Source organism: Postia placenta (genome assembly GCF_002117355.1).
Source record: "Postia placenta MAD-698-R-SB12 unplaced genomic scaffold POSPLAscaffold_3, whole genome shotgun sequence".
Lineage (NCBI taxonomy): Eukaryota > Fungi > Basidiomycota > Agaricomycetes > Polyporales > Adustoporiaceae > Rhodonia > Rhodonia placenta.
The window spans coordinates 952163-969937 of NW_020169834.1; the positions used below are offsets into that span (position 1 = coordinate 952163).

General features: G+C 59.2%; 7 protein-coding genes across 7 annotated transcripts; 5 read left to right on the top strand and 2 right to left on the bottom strand.

Annotated features, from left to right (window-relative positions):
* The first annotated feature begins 1725 nt into the window (after positions 1 to 1725).
* Positions 1726 to 4330, top strand: POSPLADRAFT_1178402 (hypothetical protein). Its single transcript, XM_024488590.1, has 8 exons — positions 1726 to 2000; positions 2064 to 2180; positions 2236 to 2314; positions 2690 to 2706; positions 2761 to 3677; positions 3741 to 3817; positions 3873 to 4100; positions 4159 to 4330. The coding sequence occupies exons 1-8, from the start codon at positions 1809 to 1811 to the stop codon at positions 4176 to 4178; spliced, it is 1647 nt and encodes a 548-aa protein (XP_024341655.1). The 5' UTR covers positions 1726 to 1808; the 3' UTR covers positions 4179 to 4330.
* Positions 4331 to 4860: 530 nt separating this feature from the next.
* Positions 4861 to 6736, top strand: POSPLADRAFT_1073220 (hypothetical protein; the record flags this gene model as incomplete). The annotated part of the gene is made up of 12 exons (XM_024482582.1): positions 4861 to 4942; positions 4998 to 5104; positions 5167 to 5203; positions 5261 to 5383; positions 5445 to 5576; positions 5635 to 5773; positions 5836 to 5894; positions 5952 to 5998; positions 6057 to 6134; positions 6195 to 6275; positions 6333 to 6392; positions 6449 to 6736. The coding sequence occupies 12 exons, from the start codon at positions 4861 to 4863 to the stop codon at positions 6575 to 6577; spliced, it is 1074 nt and encodes a 357-aa protein (XP_024341656.1). The 3' UTR covers positions 6578 to 6736.
* A 1956-nt stretch (positions 6737 to 8692) lies between these two features.
* Positions 8693 to 9660, top strand: POSPLADRAFT_1053671 (hypothetical protein; the record flags this gene model as incomplete). Its single annotated transcript, XM_024480438.1, has 2 exons — positions 8693 to 8901; positions 9279 to 9660. 2 exons carry the CDS (start codon positions 8693 to 8695, stop codon positions 9658 to 9660), a joined length of 591 nt encoding a protein of 196 aa, XP_024341657.1.
* POSPLADRAFT_1038830 (hypothetical protein) lies at positions 9429 to 10227 on the bottom strand. Its single transcript, XM_024477451.1, has one exon. The coding sequence runs from the start codon at positions 10192 to 10194 to the stop codon at positions 9883 to 9885; it is 312 nt and encodes a 103-aa protein (XP_024341658.1). The 5' UTR covers positions 10195 to 10227; the 3' UTR covers positions 9429 to 9882.
* A 1240-nt stretch (positions 10228 to 11467) lies between these two features.
* On the top strand, positions 11468 to 14173 carry POSPLADRAFT_1133775 (hypothetical protein; the record flags this gene model as incomplete). Its single annotated transcript, XM_024484394.1, has 12 exons — positions 11468 to 11543; positions 11594 to 11670; positions 11746 to 11796; positions 11968 to 12085; positions 12153 to 12355; positions 12508 to 12629; positions 12758 to 12871; positions 13224 to 13267; positions 13352 to 13539; positions 13660 to 13812; positions 13883 to 13999; positions 14069 to 14173. 12 exons carry the CDS (start codon positions 11468 to 11470, stop codon positions 14171 to 14173), a joined length of 1368 nt encoding a protein of 455 aa, XP_024341659.1.
* A 1004-nt stretch (positions 14174 to 15177) lies between these two features.
* POSPLADRAFT_1079661 (hypothetical protein) lies at positions 15178 to 16524 on the top strand (the record flags this gene model as incomplete). Its single annotated transcript, XM_024482982.1, has 1 exon — positions 15178 to 16524. A coding segment is annotated over one exon (1347 nt), but the record flags the coding sequence as incomplete, so codon positions are not given.
* A 303-nt stretch (positions 16525 to 16827) lies between these two features.
* On the bottom strand, positions 16828 to 17710 carry POSPLADRAFT_1038831 (hypothetical protein). Its single transcript, XM_024477452.1, has 4 exons — positions 17676 to 17710; positions 17502 to 17617; positions 17173 to 17447; positions 16828 to 17097 (listed from the first exon to the last, which is right to left on the bottom strand). The coding sequence occupies exons 1-4, from the start codon at positions 17680 to 17682 to the stop codon at positions 16884 to 16886; spliced, it is 612 nt and encodes a 203-aa protein (XP_024341661.1). The 5' UTR covers positions 17683 to 17710; the 3' UTR covers positions 16828 to 16883.
* Between the last annotated feature and the right edge of the window lie 65 nt (positions 17711 to 17775).

Consider the following 17775-nt stretch of genomic DNA (forward strand, 5'->3'; position numbering starts at 1 on the left):
CAAGAACCAGCAGTCCCATTGCTCTGGGTCATCGAATGGCATCCGAGCAAATACAGCAGGAGACTGTACGCAGGATGGTATAAAACCTGTAGTGCAATGTGTGCAGGACACCAGGTTCTCACCTAAACCCACATCCCTCGGCTTACTTTCCTCGCTCTAACTCTCACGCAACATGGCCCAAGTCGATCTCTTTTTCCAGAAGGGTGTCTTCAAGGTTGAGGCTGGCGGTGTCAGGATCAAGAACATCAGCACGGGCACATATCTCGACCTTCAACGCGGCGCTGCAGCAGAGAACAACCCTGTCATTGGGTATCAGTACAACGGGTCGAACCCCCAGCTGGTCACTATCCTCCTCGTGATGTACCGTCCAATTTGTAATTGCTGACTTCTCCCGCGATTACAGTGGACCGTGGAGGTGGTTGACCAGAGCAAGGGCCACATCAAGCTCCTGAACGCTGCTGGTGGGACATATGCTCGTGCTCCCGATCACATCATTGTGCGTTTCCGTCTAGATAAGCCCGATCGTCCGCGAGGCAAACCAAAATATTCTCTTTTACCAGGGAGGCCGAGTCGTCGGGAGTCTTATCTCCGAGACTTTCAGGGTGTCCGAGAGCGGAGGCAAGGTCCAGTAAGTGTACAACTTGATGGCCTGTCAACTAGTGCTAATGGGCATGGTGCGCAATACTTAGAATCACCGTCATCGACGAGGGCTATGCGTTCAACCTCGACAGTACTGCGAACGAAACCCCTGTGCGTCATATGCGCCTGGCGTTGATGCCTATACTCACTTATAAGCAGGTAACACTCACCAATCCCGACAGAGCGAAGAACAGCCAGCTGTGGAGCTTCCAGAAGGTGTGATGCCTCGAGCACCCAACCGGCGTTGTATCTCGGTTCAGGGTTATGGCTAGTTGTCGTGGTTGTGAAGAATGCAAATGCTACTATTGGCTGTTACAATGTACCTGATATGTGTCGTAAACGAGATGAAGTACCATGTCGGAATTGGCGGGGCTGTACGTTGGACAATGTGCGAGGCGAGCTTAGAGCGCACCCGACTCAATTCAAGAGGGAGTTCTATGTCGTTTATGTAAGAGAGTGCTGACAACAAATCTTTGTTGGACGATGAAGTTGAGTACCTAGCAAAATAAGCAGTGCATCTGAATGTTTTGCTACATTGAGATAACTTTAAATTTGACCCTACCTGCCGCTGTTTCAAGACGCGTCGAGGCGTTAAGTTGACGCCTCGACGCGTTGTGCTTACACAAGGAGAAACCTCCATATTGTCAGCAAATATTGAACAGATTATGAGATATATCTTATCAATCTTCAATTCAACATCAAAGCGGAAGCATGCGACGCCAGTATGCTGACGAACAGGCTAGCTGGCGCCGTACACAGGGTCGGTGCCAGTGCTGTCCTATGTAGGAAGGGTCTCACCATTACACCTGTGTTCCGTGCGTCCTTTTTATCTCGACATGTAGACACCATCATCGTGAAAGAGGCTTGCGCCGCTCCCGTACGTTAGGACGACCCGGTCAAGATCCCAAGTAGACGCTGGCCGATCACTCGATCGCGATGCGTTGCGCGTTACGCGATGCCGGATGGACGATGATGCGAGCATGGGCACTCTCGGGCACGTGCATACATACACGACTTTTCAATTGCGACGACGCGACTAGCAGGTTGTTTCAGGCGGCGAGCTGACTCAGAGAGCGCTGGAAGAGACGCGTTGTTGAGCGTGCTGCATTGATTTGCGAGCAGACTGGCTGATTATTATAATCTTCGAGGCGGACGAGCTCTTGCGTCATATGACACGCCCTCGACTTGTCCTCCAGCTGACACGCCCGTTCGCATCTTGCTATAAAGCGCGGGCTGTCCGCATCTCTCACCTCTCACCTTCCCTATCGATCTCCGAACCCGCCATATCGTTGTTATCTCCAGCGCGCACGCTTACCACGGCCCCTCTTGCATCCAGAATAGCATCTCGCAGACTCGCATTGGTGCGTTCGTCGCTGCGCTGTGGGCATTTGACACAGTGCTGACATCGACGATCATCCAAACAGTTTACTAGATATCTTTCTACACCCTCGACATCGAATATGCCGCCCGTCACGAAGCCCGGTCACGAGAAATTTGACATTGTCTGGATTGGCGGTGGTAGCGGTGGTGTAGCAGGATCAGTACGTGCCAAATTACACAAACAAGGTTGTTTTCTAAGCTATTCACACATATCAGCGTCGCGCAGCTTCTTACGGAGCGAAAGTTGCGCTCATTGAGCAGACAGAGAGACTTGGTGGTACTTGCGTGAATGTCGGTATGTCCGCTCAACCCGCTCTTCAGAACGGGTCCGATTGGTCGAGTGTGATGGGCGCCGAGATAGCTACCGCATGTGTGATGCGCGACGGGAGCATATATGCGGCATATTCACCTCTGGGTTGGAATGCAGTCGCGCATTTCCTTCAAAGGACTTCGTCCGAATAGACATTTGGTTTCGACGTACGCTGCAAGGAGGATGACCGCAGCAAAGTCAGCGTGACTAGCACTCATGGAGTAGCTTCCCTGTTCGCTTGGTATCTGGCGGGCTTTGGGAAGCCCACAAACACTGTGGTCTTTGCATTCCGGATTGTGGAGCGCCGATCTGACTTGACCTGCATATCACCTATGGCTAACTAACATTGCGCTTTTATAGGTTGTGTACCCAAGAAGGTTTGTTTCATTGAATTTTGGTCGATCGGCTTCGCGCTATAACATGTCTGTTAGATCATGTGGCATGCTGCAGACATTGCCGAGAAACTCAAACATGCCTCCGCATATCAATTTAAGGGCGAGGGCGTTGGCACCCCCAAATTCGATTGGGACTCCTTCAAGCCCCAACGCGACGCGTACATTCGCAGGTTGAACGGTATCTACGACAACAACGTAGCAAAGGAGGGCGTCGAGCTACACCAAGGCACAGCTCGCATCCTCTCGTGCAACGTCGTTCAGGTCACTCGGGCAGACGGGTCGAAGTACGAGCTCAAGACCGACAAGATTGTGGTCGCGACGGGCGGGCGCCCGACGATCCCGAGCGACAAGGACATTCCCGGCGCAAGCCTGGGCATCAACTCAGACGGTTTCTTCGACCTCGAGAAGCAACCGAAGCGCGTCGTCGTTGTCGGCGCCGGATACATCGCCGTCGAGCTCGCGGGCGTGTTCCACACGCTTGGGAGCGAGGTGGACGTGCTGATCCGCGGGGACACTGTCCTGCGCACGTTCGACCCCGTGCTAGGCGAGACGCTCACGAAGTGGATGGAGCACACGGGCATCAACTTCCACAAGGGGGCGAAGGTGACGAAGGTCGAGGGCGCGCGGGGACAGACATTGACGATCCACACGGACAAGGGCGAGAAGGTCGAGGCGGACGTGCTCTTGTGGGCGATCGGGCGGCACGCGAACACGGAGGGGCTTGGCCTCGAGGAGCTCGGCGTGAAGCTAGACGAGAAGGGCCAGGTGGTCGCCAACGAGTGGCAGGAGAGCAACGTGGATGGGATCTATGCGCTCGGAGACGTGTGCGGAAAGGCGCTACTGACGCCGGTTGCGATTGCAGCTGGGCGGAGGCTGAGCAACCGATTGTACGGCGGTGAGCAGTACAAAACCGACAAGCTGAGCTACGAAAACATCCCGACGGTCGTCTTTTCGTGCGTGTCGTCTACTTGAGTGTATGGGGCACGCTGGCTGACTGTATGCGTGCATGCGCGCAGGCACCCGACGATCGGAACGGTTGGCCTGACTGAGCCCGAGGCTCGCAAGAAGTACGGAGACGCGAATATCAAGATCTGTGCGTGCAATTCCCAGAATGTATCCTGATCCTATATACTGAACGACCTGCTCAGACAAGTCGAGCTTCCGCGCCCTCTACTTCTCCATGCTCCCGGAGGAGCACAAGGAGCCCTCGGTGTACAAGCTGATCGTCACGGGGCCCGAAGAGCGCGTCGTGGGCATCCACATCATTGGACTGGGAAGCGACGAGGTCATGCAGGGCTTCGGGGTCGCGGTCAAGATGGGCGCGACGAAGAAGGATCTGGACGATACAGTGGCGATTCACCCGACGTCGGGAGAGGGTGGGTGCTCTTATCGGCTTGTTGGCTTCCGAGATTGCTGACGTTGAATGATGCACAGAGCTGGTGACGCTGCGATAGGCGCAAGCTCGGGGCGAGGCACCCAGATGGTATATCACTTTCCTCTTTCCTTACGCTGGTAGGACTGGGAGCCTCAATGTGGTAACGTAATAGCAGCAACAGCGAGAGTGTACGTTCATTCATAGCAATATGAGCAAATTGTGGCCAACCTAGCGGCGGAGCCCTCGGAAGACGTGTGATTGTTTCAGCGAACTGAGAGATTCTGTCGTTTAGGGGCCATTGTCACCTGTCTAATCACCTGGTGCGTCTCGAACAGCCTTCCCCGAGGGCAACGCACTGAGTTGCGCGAGAGGTTTGAATAGGCACACGCTCGAGAAATATCTCGAGCTGACTGGGAAGCTGTGATTCGCGATCTCTACTGGATAACTATCTACTGCGATGCACAGTCTTGTCATGCTTAACCCATGTCGACTGTGATCATCAAGTGTCGCTCACCCGGTTAGCGATCGCCGTCGGTATAGTGTGAATACTGCGTCGACGCCCGGTCATGGTCAGTCATATGTAACCTTCGAGCAGCAGTACGCAGCGACGTGTCAGACGTATCTTGAGTACGTAAGTGAGGGAAGGACACGCGATATCTGTCCGCCTGCGATCTTTCTTGCTTCCGCAGTAAAGGAGGACGTATAAAGGGACTCAACGTCTTGCTACTGACACCACCACCTGAATATAGTGATCATCTACCATGCGTCCCCTCCAGCATTTTCCTCGTTTCCTGAAGCGTTACCCTCGTTTACCCCCATATCCCCGACGGAACCAAGGCTTCTGTGAGTGACATTCTGACCGAATCCACTAACAGTGATATGACGACTGCCCGAATAGTGGCCAACCATCCAGTTATATCTACTTTCCTCATCGCGATCGGGCTTCTCTCAATCGTCAAATTGATCCTACAGGCCATCAACAGGCTCGTCAAGGCACGGATTGGTGTGAGATCCGTGTGTCGGCCGGACATCGTGCTCGTACTAACTGTTCGTATGGGTACCTCCAGGCTGCTAGATATGGCGCTGGACAAGGTGCTTGGGCGGGTGTGTTCTGATTTCTGCCATGTGATGCAGGGAATTCACGAGTATCCTTCTCCTTAGTGGTCACCAATGCCACCGACGGGCGCGCCAGAGAATGCGCCTTCCGCCTCGCCCGTGAGGGCTTCAATATCTTGGTAACCGGACGCGACCAGGCCGCGCTGGATCTACTGCTGTCGGAGATAAGTACGTAGTGATTTTACTTTCGAGCTTGGATTGTTTTATCTGAATACTATGACACCGGAAGGATCGACTTGCGGTCCTGAAGCTGCCCCTATCCAGATGAAGGCCCTTGTCATTGATCAGGTCAGAATTCGCGATGACAATCAATGGAAGGATGTCGTCTCTGAGCTTGCCGACCTCGATATCGGTGTCCTTGGTACATTCAAAATTTCATGCTTTTGCTTGTTGCTTTTCCTGAACAGCCTGCTCTCCAGTCCTGCATGAAGACAAGACATGCAAGCTGTCGAACGATATTTCGACTGTCTCTGATCAGGTCGTTGATGACGTACTCACCGCCAATGTGTTTGCGCCGGCGAAGATAGCGAAACTGGTTCTTCTCGGTATGGCTCAAAAGTATGTCCGACCTACACTCCTCCGTAACCCTGCTAACAATCCCTAACACTTTGGCTCTTTAGGGAACGAGGCCTCATCTTGATTATTGGATCTGCGATCAGTACCAGCTGGCTGGCTTCCGGTATGAGAAATCAGCTCACTATTCTTCCTCGTGCATATCATTCAATCACACAAATAGTTCGCGCTCGAGGCGTCGACGTGCGCACCCTACGAACCGAGGCCTTGGTATGCTCGCCTCTCTACCACTATCTAATCTGCAGCAGGAGTCCTCACCGATGTGCAGATGTCGCGCCCTGCTCTTTTGCTCGACAAGCTCGCAAACACGGCACTTATCGATCAGGTCCAGTGGATGACCAACAAGGTGATTCACTAAAGTCGCGAGTCTGTTGGTGATACTGAAAGCAGCATGGTGAATAAACAGTCGTTCTCTGCAACGAAGTTTGCGTACACGCGGCTTTCTGTGTATGTGTCCAGGGACAATACACGACATCTTGTTGGCAAGGTCCGTCACATCCCATTGTACGTTCCAAACATTACAAAATGACCGAGGTCTCGGTAGGTCTATCCCACGACGCGGATCTTATTTCAAAATGCGTCGCGCTCGGTTCAATCATTTACTGTGAGCTTCTAGCCAATATTTTGCCTCCTGGGACTGACTTCGGCATGATCTACAAGAGCATCGTCAGTGGGATGCTTTCAAGTGCTGCTGTCACCAGGCCTGTGGGTGCTGGTCCCGCTGCTACTCCTCCTGCAGTGCGTCTGCAAGATGTTGGTGGTAGCGCAGACCCGAAGAAGACGGACTGAGGTACGGTTTAGGGAGGCGTGTCTGTTCGGTGTATAAGCCTGCTACGATAGGGTGATTCAACCCAGGCTCACGCTAGCTTCTTGCACGAGAGCTATCCTCTCCCCATTCCCACTCGATGTAATTTTCCAACGTAATCGGAAGATTTTAGTCGCCTGTGATTGCACGGGTGCGTCTAGAATGTATCGGTCATCGCAACTTCATTTCCGGAGAATGACGCCAGGATGTTTGCGGGTCCGTCCATTCAATGACGTCTATTCACAGCCAAGGAGACATTGAGCACTCTTAATGACATGACCGAAGGAAACAACGCCAAGAAATACAGCATGAGGTCATGATTTGCAGGTCGTCTAATCATGAACTCTGAATGGACCACAGTAGTGGCCACTCATGTGCACCTTATCGTGCACGTTCCTGGATAGCTGGTGTCCTGAGCTTACATCCAAGAAGTTTTACGGAAGAGAAACCGTAGAAGGCTGGCCAACTCGTCTCGAGTCAAGCCACATAGCGGTTGTCGCTCTGGTATCGTGATGTCATGTCGACACGGGCCGCCGCTCGCCCCATTCCACCGTGGGCTGGCCCCAGAAAAACTAGCGCGAGAACTTTGGGTGTAGCCATTAGGAGTAGGTAGGCAAACCAGACCCTAATTGCATGGGAAACGAAGCTCCCATGGGTAGGGTGACGTGTGGACCGTTTCCGATGAGGACGAGGAAGATGAGGCTGTGCCCCCCGCAGGGCTCTGCACGATGTCACATACATCAAGCACATCCTGACCGTCGTCGCGCTTCCGCGTTCCCGGCACGACGCCCTGTGGAAGTCAGATTGCTGCTGACTTGGCTGATAGTTGATATCGAGGGGCCATCGTCGACGGTGCCTGGGCTCCAGTGCAATCTGGGGATTGCAAATATATATGTGTCACCAAAGAGTAAGCCGTTCACACACGAGACGCACGAAGCCCGCAACATTTGGGGTGCAGCCGATCTTGTCAGGACGTCAGTCTGCGGGCCTATGAACGCGTCGCTGGCTTCGAATTCGTCTCAGGGGCAGAGGGGCCGAGCTATCAGAAAGCGGAATGCTGAGTGCCCACACGGCGCCTGTCTTCGAAACGATATGGGAGGAGAAACGGAGAACCAGGGTCCGTCCAGGCCTCAGACTTAACAAATCAGAGATGCTTCGGCGGCCAGAACAGCTGGGGCCATGTGTAAAGGGACGGGCATCGACAAGGTTCAAGGCCGTATGTCCACAGTCGACCAGAGGCACGTCACTGCAAGTAGACCGTCCGCGCGTGGCGGCGATCGAGCGAGGAGCCCTTACGGTAAACGACGGCGAAGAAGACTTGCTTCCAAGGCGCGAAGCACTCGTGGCCATTGCGCCGGCGTATCCATATCCCGTTGAGCCCGATTTTGGGCTTCATAAGCCGCTCTCTGGACGTAGATGGGGCGGACGGTGAATGCTGTGTGATGATTACATCAAAACTGGTGAAAGATGGAGGCGGAACTAAATATGGGACACTCACTCGACTGCGAGGTCTGGGAAGGCATCTGATGCATGCCTTCGAAGAGCGGGCCGCCAACATGGCCTCCTGATAGCTGGTAGGCGGTGCAGGAGATGGGACGGACACATGGAATGGAGGGCCAGATATCGATGTGGAGAGAGTCATGTACTAGTATTTATCCCCACGCACTCGCCCTCCTGTGCATTGCAATATACAGCTCGGACGTTGTCGTATCAACACGCACCAGATGATGCATTCCACGACCACATCGTCATTGTGATGATGCAAGTAATATCCGACTACCAGATTTGGACGGTACGCCCGAAATCCGGGACCGCGGTAGCCTGTGGACACCGTACAACCTTCCCGGAGATGAATACATACATAGTGTTCTCGGCCTTTCCCGGGAAACGCCGTTTGTCCAAACCAGCAGCACCTGAAATGTCTTGGTGATGGAGGAAAGTTACTGTAATGTGAAGAGCAGACGGAACCGCCTGGCCAGGCATGCCCCACGCTAGTCTACCAGCAGGTCCTGCATCTTGCCGCGACAGGCACAGAGCCCCGTCTCGCTGAGGGCCACTATCTCACTGGGTCTCCGGGCGCAGGCGTCCCATAACACGCCATGCCCTCGCGCGTCTTCCGGGGCTTCCCAGCTTCCATGCCACGCTGCGCGTCTTCGCTGAGCCAACTACTCGGGCTGCAGCTGGGCGCCACGGTCATCATTCTATCATCTGACAGCGGTGGACAGCTCTGGGTCTTTGAGGGCTGGGAGAGGCAAGGATGCGTGCATGCGGGAGACGGGGATGAAGCGGTGAAAGCCGACAAATCAAGGTGAGCTTCGGTTCAGCTGGATCGTCGGGCGTTATAGGCGTACGACGGATGAGGCTCGCGAACGACCGAGCAGTGCCGCGGAGTCGAAGCAGGTCCTAGGGAGCCCCCTGAATACCGGCTGCGGAGATGAGGGTGTATATACATGACGAGTGCCAGGGGACGACGACAGATATTCGCATTAGTGTGCTATGTAGAAATTGCGTGTTTGATTTGGCCGACTTCGATGTAGGGCGCAGGACATACGCCTGTCGGAGAAAGGGGACCGCTCAGTCAGTAGTAGCGGCTAGAACATCAAGTGCGTGCCGCGGATGGCCCTGCGGCGCATTGGACAGCACAGCGTGCAGAACCGCTGCATCGCTGAACTGACCGTCACCCAGCCCACCCAATTGCGGTGATTTCCAGGGACCGCGCCCTGGCCAGGCCAACACGAGTGCACTGACGATTTTCGCAGGAACAAGGGCTGCGGTGATCAGGGACGCCGTGTGGTTCAGCGCGAAAGGACACATCGGCGGTCACAACACACCTATACAATCGCGAGACGCGACGGTAGTTGGCCGGCCCAGCCCACGAGGGTCGTCTGGGCCAATACGGAAATACGGACATGAGACCCAGCGCGCAGATGGCTCAGCGGACGGCTCCTCGGCACGCGTCCCCTCTCTGAGCCCTAGACACGAAGAGGGCTGGGAGGTGGGGTGCTGGAGTATTTCCCTCCGCGAGATGCGCGAGATGCTGTCTCGTCGCGAAATAGACTCCAATTGACACGTCTCCGCTTCTCCCGCCGTGGGCGCGCGCGCGCGCCGGGGGCCCCGCACGACTCCTGCCGCGACCGCGTGATAGACATGCTGTCGTGCTACTCGGTGGTGCAAGGGTGAGCTCTGGGCCCGCATGTATTGCCCGCAGCCCGCAGCGCAGCGCAGAGCGCGGCGCGGTGCCTGCCATCTGCTGCGCGCCGCGCACTAGCGTCCTGCACGCGGGCAAGAGTCAGAGCAAGCAACCAATAGCACGGATGGTGTGGAACCCGGGGGCGGGTGAAAGAGGGTGTGTTCGCGCGGCGGATAATACGCACGTGCGCTCGACTCGGGCCCAGCCGCCGATGTGGGACTGCAGCATGCAGAGACGAGGGGAGGGGGTGAACCATCCGGAGCACCACCGCGTCGGGGCTATACTACATTGGACGCACCGCGCGCGCTCGAGCGGGCCTGGTCGATGCTGGCGGATAGGACGGGTGGCGCGACGCGGGAAGAGCAGGAGCCGTGTGGTGCACGCGACTGTGGACCTTGCCTCTCCGGCCATGGCATCTCTGCGCCAGCGGCGGCGTGAGCCCGCATAGCGCAGACGCACTGAGGCGCGGCGGTGCGAGGCAAGCCCGGCGTAAATATTGCGACGCTAGGCTTCGTGCCTGACTGACATCCGGTGGACGCACCAAGCGGCTTGGCGTCCGGTTTTCTGGCTACGCGGTGGGGACGTGCGCGCCATCAGGCCTCAAGATGTGTGCTGTTCAGTAAATCTGGACCGCGCCAAGGCGTCCTGCTGCCACGGTGGTGTGCACGGCGTGAGCAAGACAAAGATGCGATAGATGGATAGCGGCGGTGGACATCGACGCGTACATCACGCTGCCGGTGAGGGACAACGGTCACTAAATACAGGTTGGCATTTTGAGTGCGAATTCGCCCGAGGGAGGGAGCTGGGGACATGGCGCGTCGTAGGGCCAGACGTGCGCGGTGTTTTGGGCCGGACGCGGACTTGCGCGACATTGCCGACGTTGGGGCGCTGATGCGCCTGTTGGCGGGGGCGCGGGGAGCAGGGACAGGGGGTGCGATCGCGGGCGCTATACGGAGGATCTCGATGGGCCTCGAGCGGGGGTGGGCTGTGGGGCGAGGGCTTCTTGTGGGTTCTGCGTTCTGGACGGGGCTATCTCCGCGTCTTCGCCGAGCAGGCCCAGGCCGGGGGGGCGCCTTGCGGGAGGGCGTGGTTGGCGTGAACGTGGGTGTACGTTGCCGGTGATGGGCCCGCGCCTGTGCTGGTCTTGAGCTTGTAGCGCTGGCAGCGGTGTGCGCGGTGGGGGGGTGATCATGATGGGGCGATAAGCTAGGAGGGGGAAGGGACGATCGGGTGGAGTGGGCCTGGGAGGGCGCGCGGGTGCAGATGCTGGTGACGGAGTGCGCGCTGGGTGTCGCGCACGGGCTGTGTCAGAGGGGGGAGGAAGGGGGGCTGGCTGCGAGGACGCTGGGCAGACGGCGGTGGGCGCAGGGAGTGTAGAGTCTGCGCGGCTACAGGCGATCGGACGGACGGAGGATCGCGTCTTCCGTTGTGGGGAGGGACGGGCCAGGGGAGCGGGCACATGACGTCTGGGGTCTGGGTGCGCGGCGGGGCCTGGGCGGGCGCGGGCGACCCAGGCCACATCGGGCATGCGATCTCAGCAGGCGCCCGCTGAGCCACGGCCAAGAACGAGCCGAGAATGCAGCTGCTCTCTCTCGCCGTCTCGCTCTCTGCTGCTCCTCCCTCTGCCCTGGCCACTCCGCACTCCTCTCTCCTCCTCCACGTCCCGCCCTTGGCGATGACCATCATGCCCCTCGCGCCCCCGCCCCACAATCCCGCCCTCTGGGCCGCAGACGCGAACGAGGCCTTCCGCCTCTCCCTCGGTTCGCTCCCCCTTCCTCCCCCGCTGACATACACACTCACCGCCCCCCAGTCCGCGCAAAGGACGACAAAGCCGCTCTCACCGCCCGCGAGGCCTACGAGGGCTTCCACCCCACCTTTACCTACCCCGTACGTCGCTGTGCCCCCGCGACGCGTCGCGCACCGCAATCGCGTCCGTAATCCAGCGCTGACCCGCGCCCCCAGATCTTCGGCGAGGACGAGAAGATATACGGCTACCGCGACCTCACCGTCGACGTGCGTCCCCTCCCACCGACGCGTCCCACACAACAGGCTGACCCCCCTTCTCCCCTCCCCTCCCCGCCTTCCCTCTCGCCCCCATCCACATCCCGCTCCTCCCGCTCCCCCGCGTCCCCGTCCCTCCGCCCCGCGTCCTCTCCCGCCCCGACGCTCCCCCACCCCACACAGCTCAAATTCGCCTCCGGCTCCCTCGCCCAGTTCCTCAACATCACCTACGCCGAGCGCCTCCCCTCCTCATCTGCCGTCGACGACATCGAGGCCACCTTGCGCAAATTCATCCCATCAGGTGCGTGGCAGGCATCGCGTCTCCCTCTCTTTCCCGCCGCTGTCTCCTACCGCTAACGCATCCACAGATTACTACACCACCGAGGCCGACTTTCTCGCTCGCGTCGAAGAGGACGCGCTTGCGTTCACCCCGCCCGGCACCTGCGTCCACGCCTATTCACGCCCCGCCGGCGCGCTCTCCCGCAAGGGCAAGCACATCGCCATCCCGCAATTTCTCAGCCCTGAGGACGAGGAGACGGTCGAGTTTGAAGTCTACCACGTGAGTTCCTTTGTTGTTTCGTGCTTCTGTTCGGATGGGAACGCGCGCGCACGAGGGAGTGGCGGAGAACAGGAGCGGGGAAAGGGGGCGAAACGGCGTCGGCAGGTGTAAGACAAGCAGAGAAATGGTGCTGACGCGCTGCGTTGCTTTTCCTCTGGCCACAGTGCACATGGGCGACGCCCCGCTTCCGCGAATACCACCGCCGCATGCAACTCTTCGTCCTGCTCTACATCGAGGCGGGCTCGTACATCCGCGAGGACGAGGAGACCTGGGAGTTTGTTGTCCTGTGCGTCCTGCTATCGCCCGCGCGCGCCGTGCTACCCGCTAATCCTTATCCTTCTCCCTCCGCTTGTGCGAAATCGCCTCTTCCCTCTGCGCGCGCTGTGCCACCACCACGAACACCCGCGCGAGCAGGTACGAAAAACGCAAACGCCGCTCCGATCCGTCGATTGCGACATACCACTTTGTGGGGTACTCGTCGCTGTACCCGTTCTACTGCTTCCCGGAGCGCGTGAGGATGCGGATAAGGTGCGTTTTCTCTTACGGCTTGCATCTCATAAGCGGCAAGATCGCTGGGATTGCGGGATCGCGGAGTCACAGAGCTAGAAACGAGACAGAGCGCGGCGCATGAAACGAAACAGAGCGCGACGCGGGACGGCGGCAACGCGAGCGCTCGAAGCGAGTCGGCTCAACGCGCTTGCTCCGCGGCGAGTAGTGGGTGGTTGTGGGGGAGGAAGTGTGCTGTCCATGGCCTCGTGTGCGGCCTTCGCTTGGTGACCGCTGATCTGCGCACGATATGGCGCTCGGAATGCGTTTATTTCCTTTTTGGGGCTCCGGTGTTCGGGGCGATACTAACGCCATCTGGCCCATCTTCCTGCAGCCAATTCGTTATCCTGCCGCCGTACCAGCAAGAGGGGCATGGCTGTAAGTACGCCCACTCGATCCGCCCTCCCTGCGCTAACGCGTTTGTCCTACCCTCTCGCCCTGACTCCCTGATCTGGCCACCAGCCGCGCTCTACACCGCGATCTACCAGCATGTCCTCGCGTCGCCGCACATCGCGGAGCTGACGGTCGAGGACCCCGCGGAGGCGTTCGAGGACCTGCGCGACCGGAACGACCTCAAGATGCTGTTTGCGAACGAGCGCTTTATGCGGGAGGCGCTGGGCGAGTGCTGGGCGGGCACGGCGGGCGGGCGCGTGCCGCGGCGCGTGCGGGGCGGCCGCGCGCACGGGCACGGGCACTGTGCGAACGGGTACGAGAATGGGCGGGAAAACGGAAACGGGCGGGAGCGTGATGCGCTGGGTGCCATAAATGAGCCGGGTGATACTGGCGTGAGCATCGACGGTGGGGGCCGCGTGGGCACGAATGGCGCTGCGCGCAGCAGGGCGGCAGCGAAGCGGGGGAGGCTGGGCCCGCCGGCGGACAAGGCGTGGCTTGAGAAGTGGCGGAACGAGCTGAAGATCGCTAGCGTGAGTGGCTGATTGTTGACGGGTTCGCGGGTTGCGCTGACGAAAGGGATGTGGGGGGTGGGGATGATAGCGGCAGTTCCACCGGCTGGTCGAGATGCTGGTCCTGCGGTACCTCGACCCGGCGGACGTGAAGGCGCAGAAGAAATACCGGCTGCAGGTGAAGGAGCGGCTGTACCGGTTCAACTTTGTGAGTGGATGGTTTTGTTTCGCGCGCGCTTTGTGTCTGGTTGTGTGAGACTGATGCGGGATGATGCAGGACGCGCTGTCGCAGCTGGACAAGGAGGAGCGGCAGAGCAAGCTGGAGGAGACGTTCAACACTGTGCGGAAGGACTATGAGCGCATCCTCACGCTTGTGCACTGACGGGCGCGTCTGTGGTGATCACTGGCTGGAGAGCTGGTGAGTGAGTGCCGGGGCAGGCAGATTTGGGGCGTGCGTGCGGGTCGGCACCATACTATCACCGGACTGGAACTTGAGGTCGCAGGGGGATGGGTGAGGGGTGAGAGGGGAAGGGACAGCGGACAGAGATGCGGTTGCTGCTGCTGTACGTGTGTCTAGCTAGGTACTTTGCGTGTCTACTGGTCTGGTCTGGTCTTTGTCGTGTCCTTTTGTCGTTACTGGGTGCTCGTTATTTTAGTCTCGCTGTTACATTATGACATGCTGTACTTGCTATCGTGGACTGCGTGGGCGTCGTGAGCCAGCTCAGAATCGGTGTAAGATCATTCGCCAACGGAAGGCAGTGTTCCAAGTCCGTCATGTCAATAGGCGGCTACACGATTCGTTCCTTCTGGTTTGTTTCTCATCTCACTGAGTGATATGCATCATGTTCACTACGGCGATCGACCAGTTCTCAAGTCATAGGAAATGCGCTGCGCAAGCCCGAATTTAATACATAATATAATGTTATATTTATCATACCAAGATGATCCATCATGGACCGGGAACAAGCCATCCTCAATTGCAACGGCCCAGACCCACCGCACTGTGGCGCAACGGCTGTCAACGGAGTTTCACAAATAATTCACGGGCCTCGGAAATGTCCGACATAAGCCCGCTTACCTGAAAAGGCAGGCGATTGTCTTGATGCAGCAAGTCGCGATCGACAGCCACATCAGCGCTCGACTCTGCGACCGACTTCCATCTGCCACTCTTTGTTTGGGGCGGCTGCACCGATGCATTCAGACCACACGGATACATACACCACAGACGGAGGCGACGACGACGGCGTCGAGGAATGGCCGCTCTCCACGCCTGCCACATCCTCACGCGCGTCCACCCGGGCCTCCTCGCGCGCGTCCTCCGTCTTCTCCAGCACCCCCGGCACGCCCGCACACACCACCCCCTTCGACGACGCGGCCGCAGACCCAGACACGCTCCCCAGCGCCACCTTCACCGCGCACACCGCGTTCGACGCGTACTTCGCGCACGCCGCCAGGCCCGCCCGCACCTCCGCCGCCGTCTTCTCGCACCGCGTCCCCGCGCTCGCCGCAGAGGAGTACGCCGCCGCCCTCGCGCGCCTCCCCGCGCCGCGCACGCTCTGGGCCGCCGACTCCCCCGCGCGCCGCGCGCTCTTCGCGCAGTGGGCCGCCGAGCTCCGCGCGGGCTTCAACGTCCTCTGCCACGGCTACGGCTCGAAGCGCCGCGTGCTCAACGCGTTCGCCGCCGCCCTTGCCCGCCGCCGCGGCGCGCACGTGCTCGTCGTGAACGCCTTCCAGCCCGGCTTCGCGCTGCGCGACCTCCTCGCGGCGATCGCGCAGACCCCGCCCGTGCGCGATGCGGACGATGCGCTCCCCACTGCCGCCGCCGCCGCTACCGGGATCGAGGCGCAGACGCAGCGGGTATACGACATCTTCTCCGCGGCGCATGAAGAAGACGGCGCGCCCCGCCTCTACCTCGTCGTGCACAACGTCGACGGCCCCGGGCTGCGCACCGCGAAGGCCCGCGCGTGTCTCGCCCGCCTGGCTCTTGCGCCCCGCATCCACCTCGTGGCGTCGATCGACCACGTCGCCGCGCCGACGCGCTGGACGCTCGCGGAGCTTTTCGCGCGCAAATCAGACTCCGCGCCGCATGCTCCCGGCGGCAGCCGCAGGAACGCGAAGGGCAAAGGAAAGGCCCGCGCTGCCCGCGGCGACGGCGATGATGACGACGATAATATGGACGGTGATAGTGTTGCAAACGCGCTCCCGCGACGCGGCTTCGCGTGGCTCTGGCACGATCTGACGACGCTCGCGCCATACGACTTTGAGCTCGCGGGCGCAGACCCCGCGTCGCTCTCGAGTGCTCCGGCGGGCACCCGCCGCGGGGCGCCCGCCGCCGCTGTGGGGGCACCGGCCGGCGCGGGGGTGCAAATTGTGAGCGAGAGCGCAGCGCGGCACGTGCTGGCGAGCGTGACCCAGAAGGCGCGGAAGCTGTTCGTCCTGCTCGGAGGGAAGCAGCTCGAGCTGATGGCGGATGGCGCAGCGGGAGGCGTGGGCGCGGGCGCGACTGGTGTGGAGGCGGCGTACGATTACGCGCGACTGTTTAGCGCGGCGCGGGACGAGTTTGTTGCGACGAGTGATGGCGCGCTGCGGGCGCTGTTGGCAGAGTTTAGAGATCATGGGCTGGTGGTGTCGGTCGATGTGCCGGGGGCGAACGGGGTCGCGCAGGGAGAGGCGCTCTGGATTCCAATGAGGCGGGAGGCGTTGACAAAAGTGGTTGCAGGGATACGCGCTGAGGACGGCGGGTGAAGCACAGCGATCAGTTCACTGTCTGTGCCGCTACGGAGAACGCACGTTCATTAGCGAACTAGCGGTTGGCTGAGGTGCGTATATCTGTAATCATTCTCTTGGACGATCTCTGACATCGCGTCCATGTAGACTGAATAGCATGGGGACTTTTCTGTGCTTTGGGGTATACATGCCCTTATTCTACTATGTCGCCTCCATAGAGTCTCCCGGCAGTTGGTAATGTCTTCGTTACACATGCTGTGCATTGGCATCATGATTTGCACTTATACTAGATCACGCAGCAATACACTACAGCAGATAGTAATACAGATAGGCTGAATAAACAAGATAAGGTAGACCCCGTACGCTCATGCCGCCGTCTCCTGTGCCGCTTCCGTGATGTCGGCCTCGACATTATTCTCTTCGGCGCCGTTCTCGCCCTTGTTCTCTAGGCCATTTTCAGCTTTGAGCTCCGCGCCGTTTTCCTCCTTTGCCTCCGCACCGTTCTCGACATGCTCGTCCGCGCCCTCTTCGCCGCCCTCCTCCTTGGCGCCTTTGCTTCCCATCACAGTTGCGTTTATCCTATTAGGCGAGGTGATGGCGTCAGCGAGGGTTCGTTCAAACGGAGCAACAGACAGCTGGGGGGGAAGCACGTACGTCAGCATCACATGCACCTTCTCCTTCTCGCCCTCCGCGCTCTCGACGTTCTGGAGCTCAATGGTGAGGCGCTTGCTTCCCTTCCAGCCGTAGCTCCCAGTGGCGAACGTGTCGGGGACGAGTGTCACGGCGCCGATGAAGCCGGGGTCGACCGTCGCAACAGCCGTGGCGTCCTCGCCCTCCTCCGCCGCATCTGGGAGCGGCGGGGGCGTGTGTGTGATGTTGACGTGCAGGGGCATCGCGCGGGCCTTGAACGCCGACGCGGCCAAGTTGGTCTGGGAGCCGTACAGTCAGCTATCGGGCGCGCGCCGGAGGGCGTGGAAACGCACTTTGGGCCCTCGTTTGCCGCCTTTACGGCCGCCCCGCCCAGTGGGCGCGGTTTTGGGTGTCTTCGCAGACCGAGTGGTGGGTCCAGTGGCTTCCTCGTCGGCGGCGCGCTTCGTTCCTGGGACATCACCACATAAGATTACGGCGAGGCGCACTGGCCGTGGTGGGGAACTCACCGACCATGGCTGAGGGATAGGCGGTGTGTCGGAGGAGGGGAAGGAAAGGAGATGTGGGAATAGAGGTAGCGGGAGTATTATTTATCGCAGAGTATTCCTG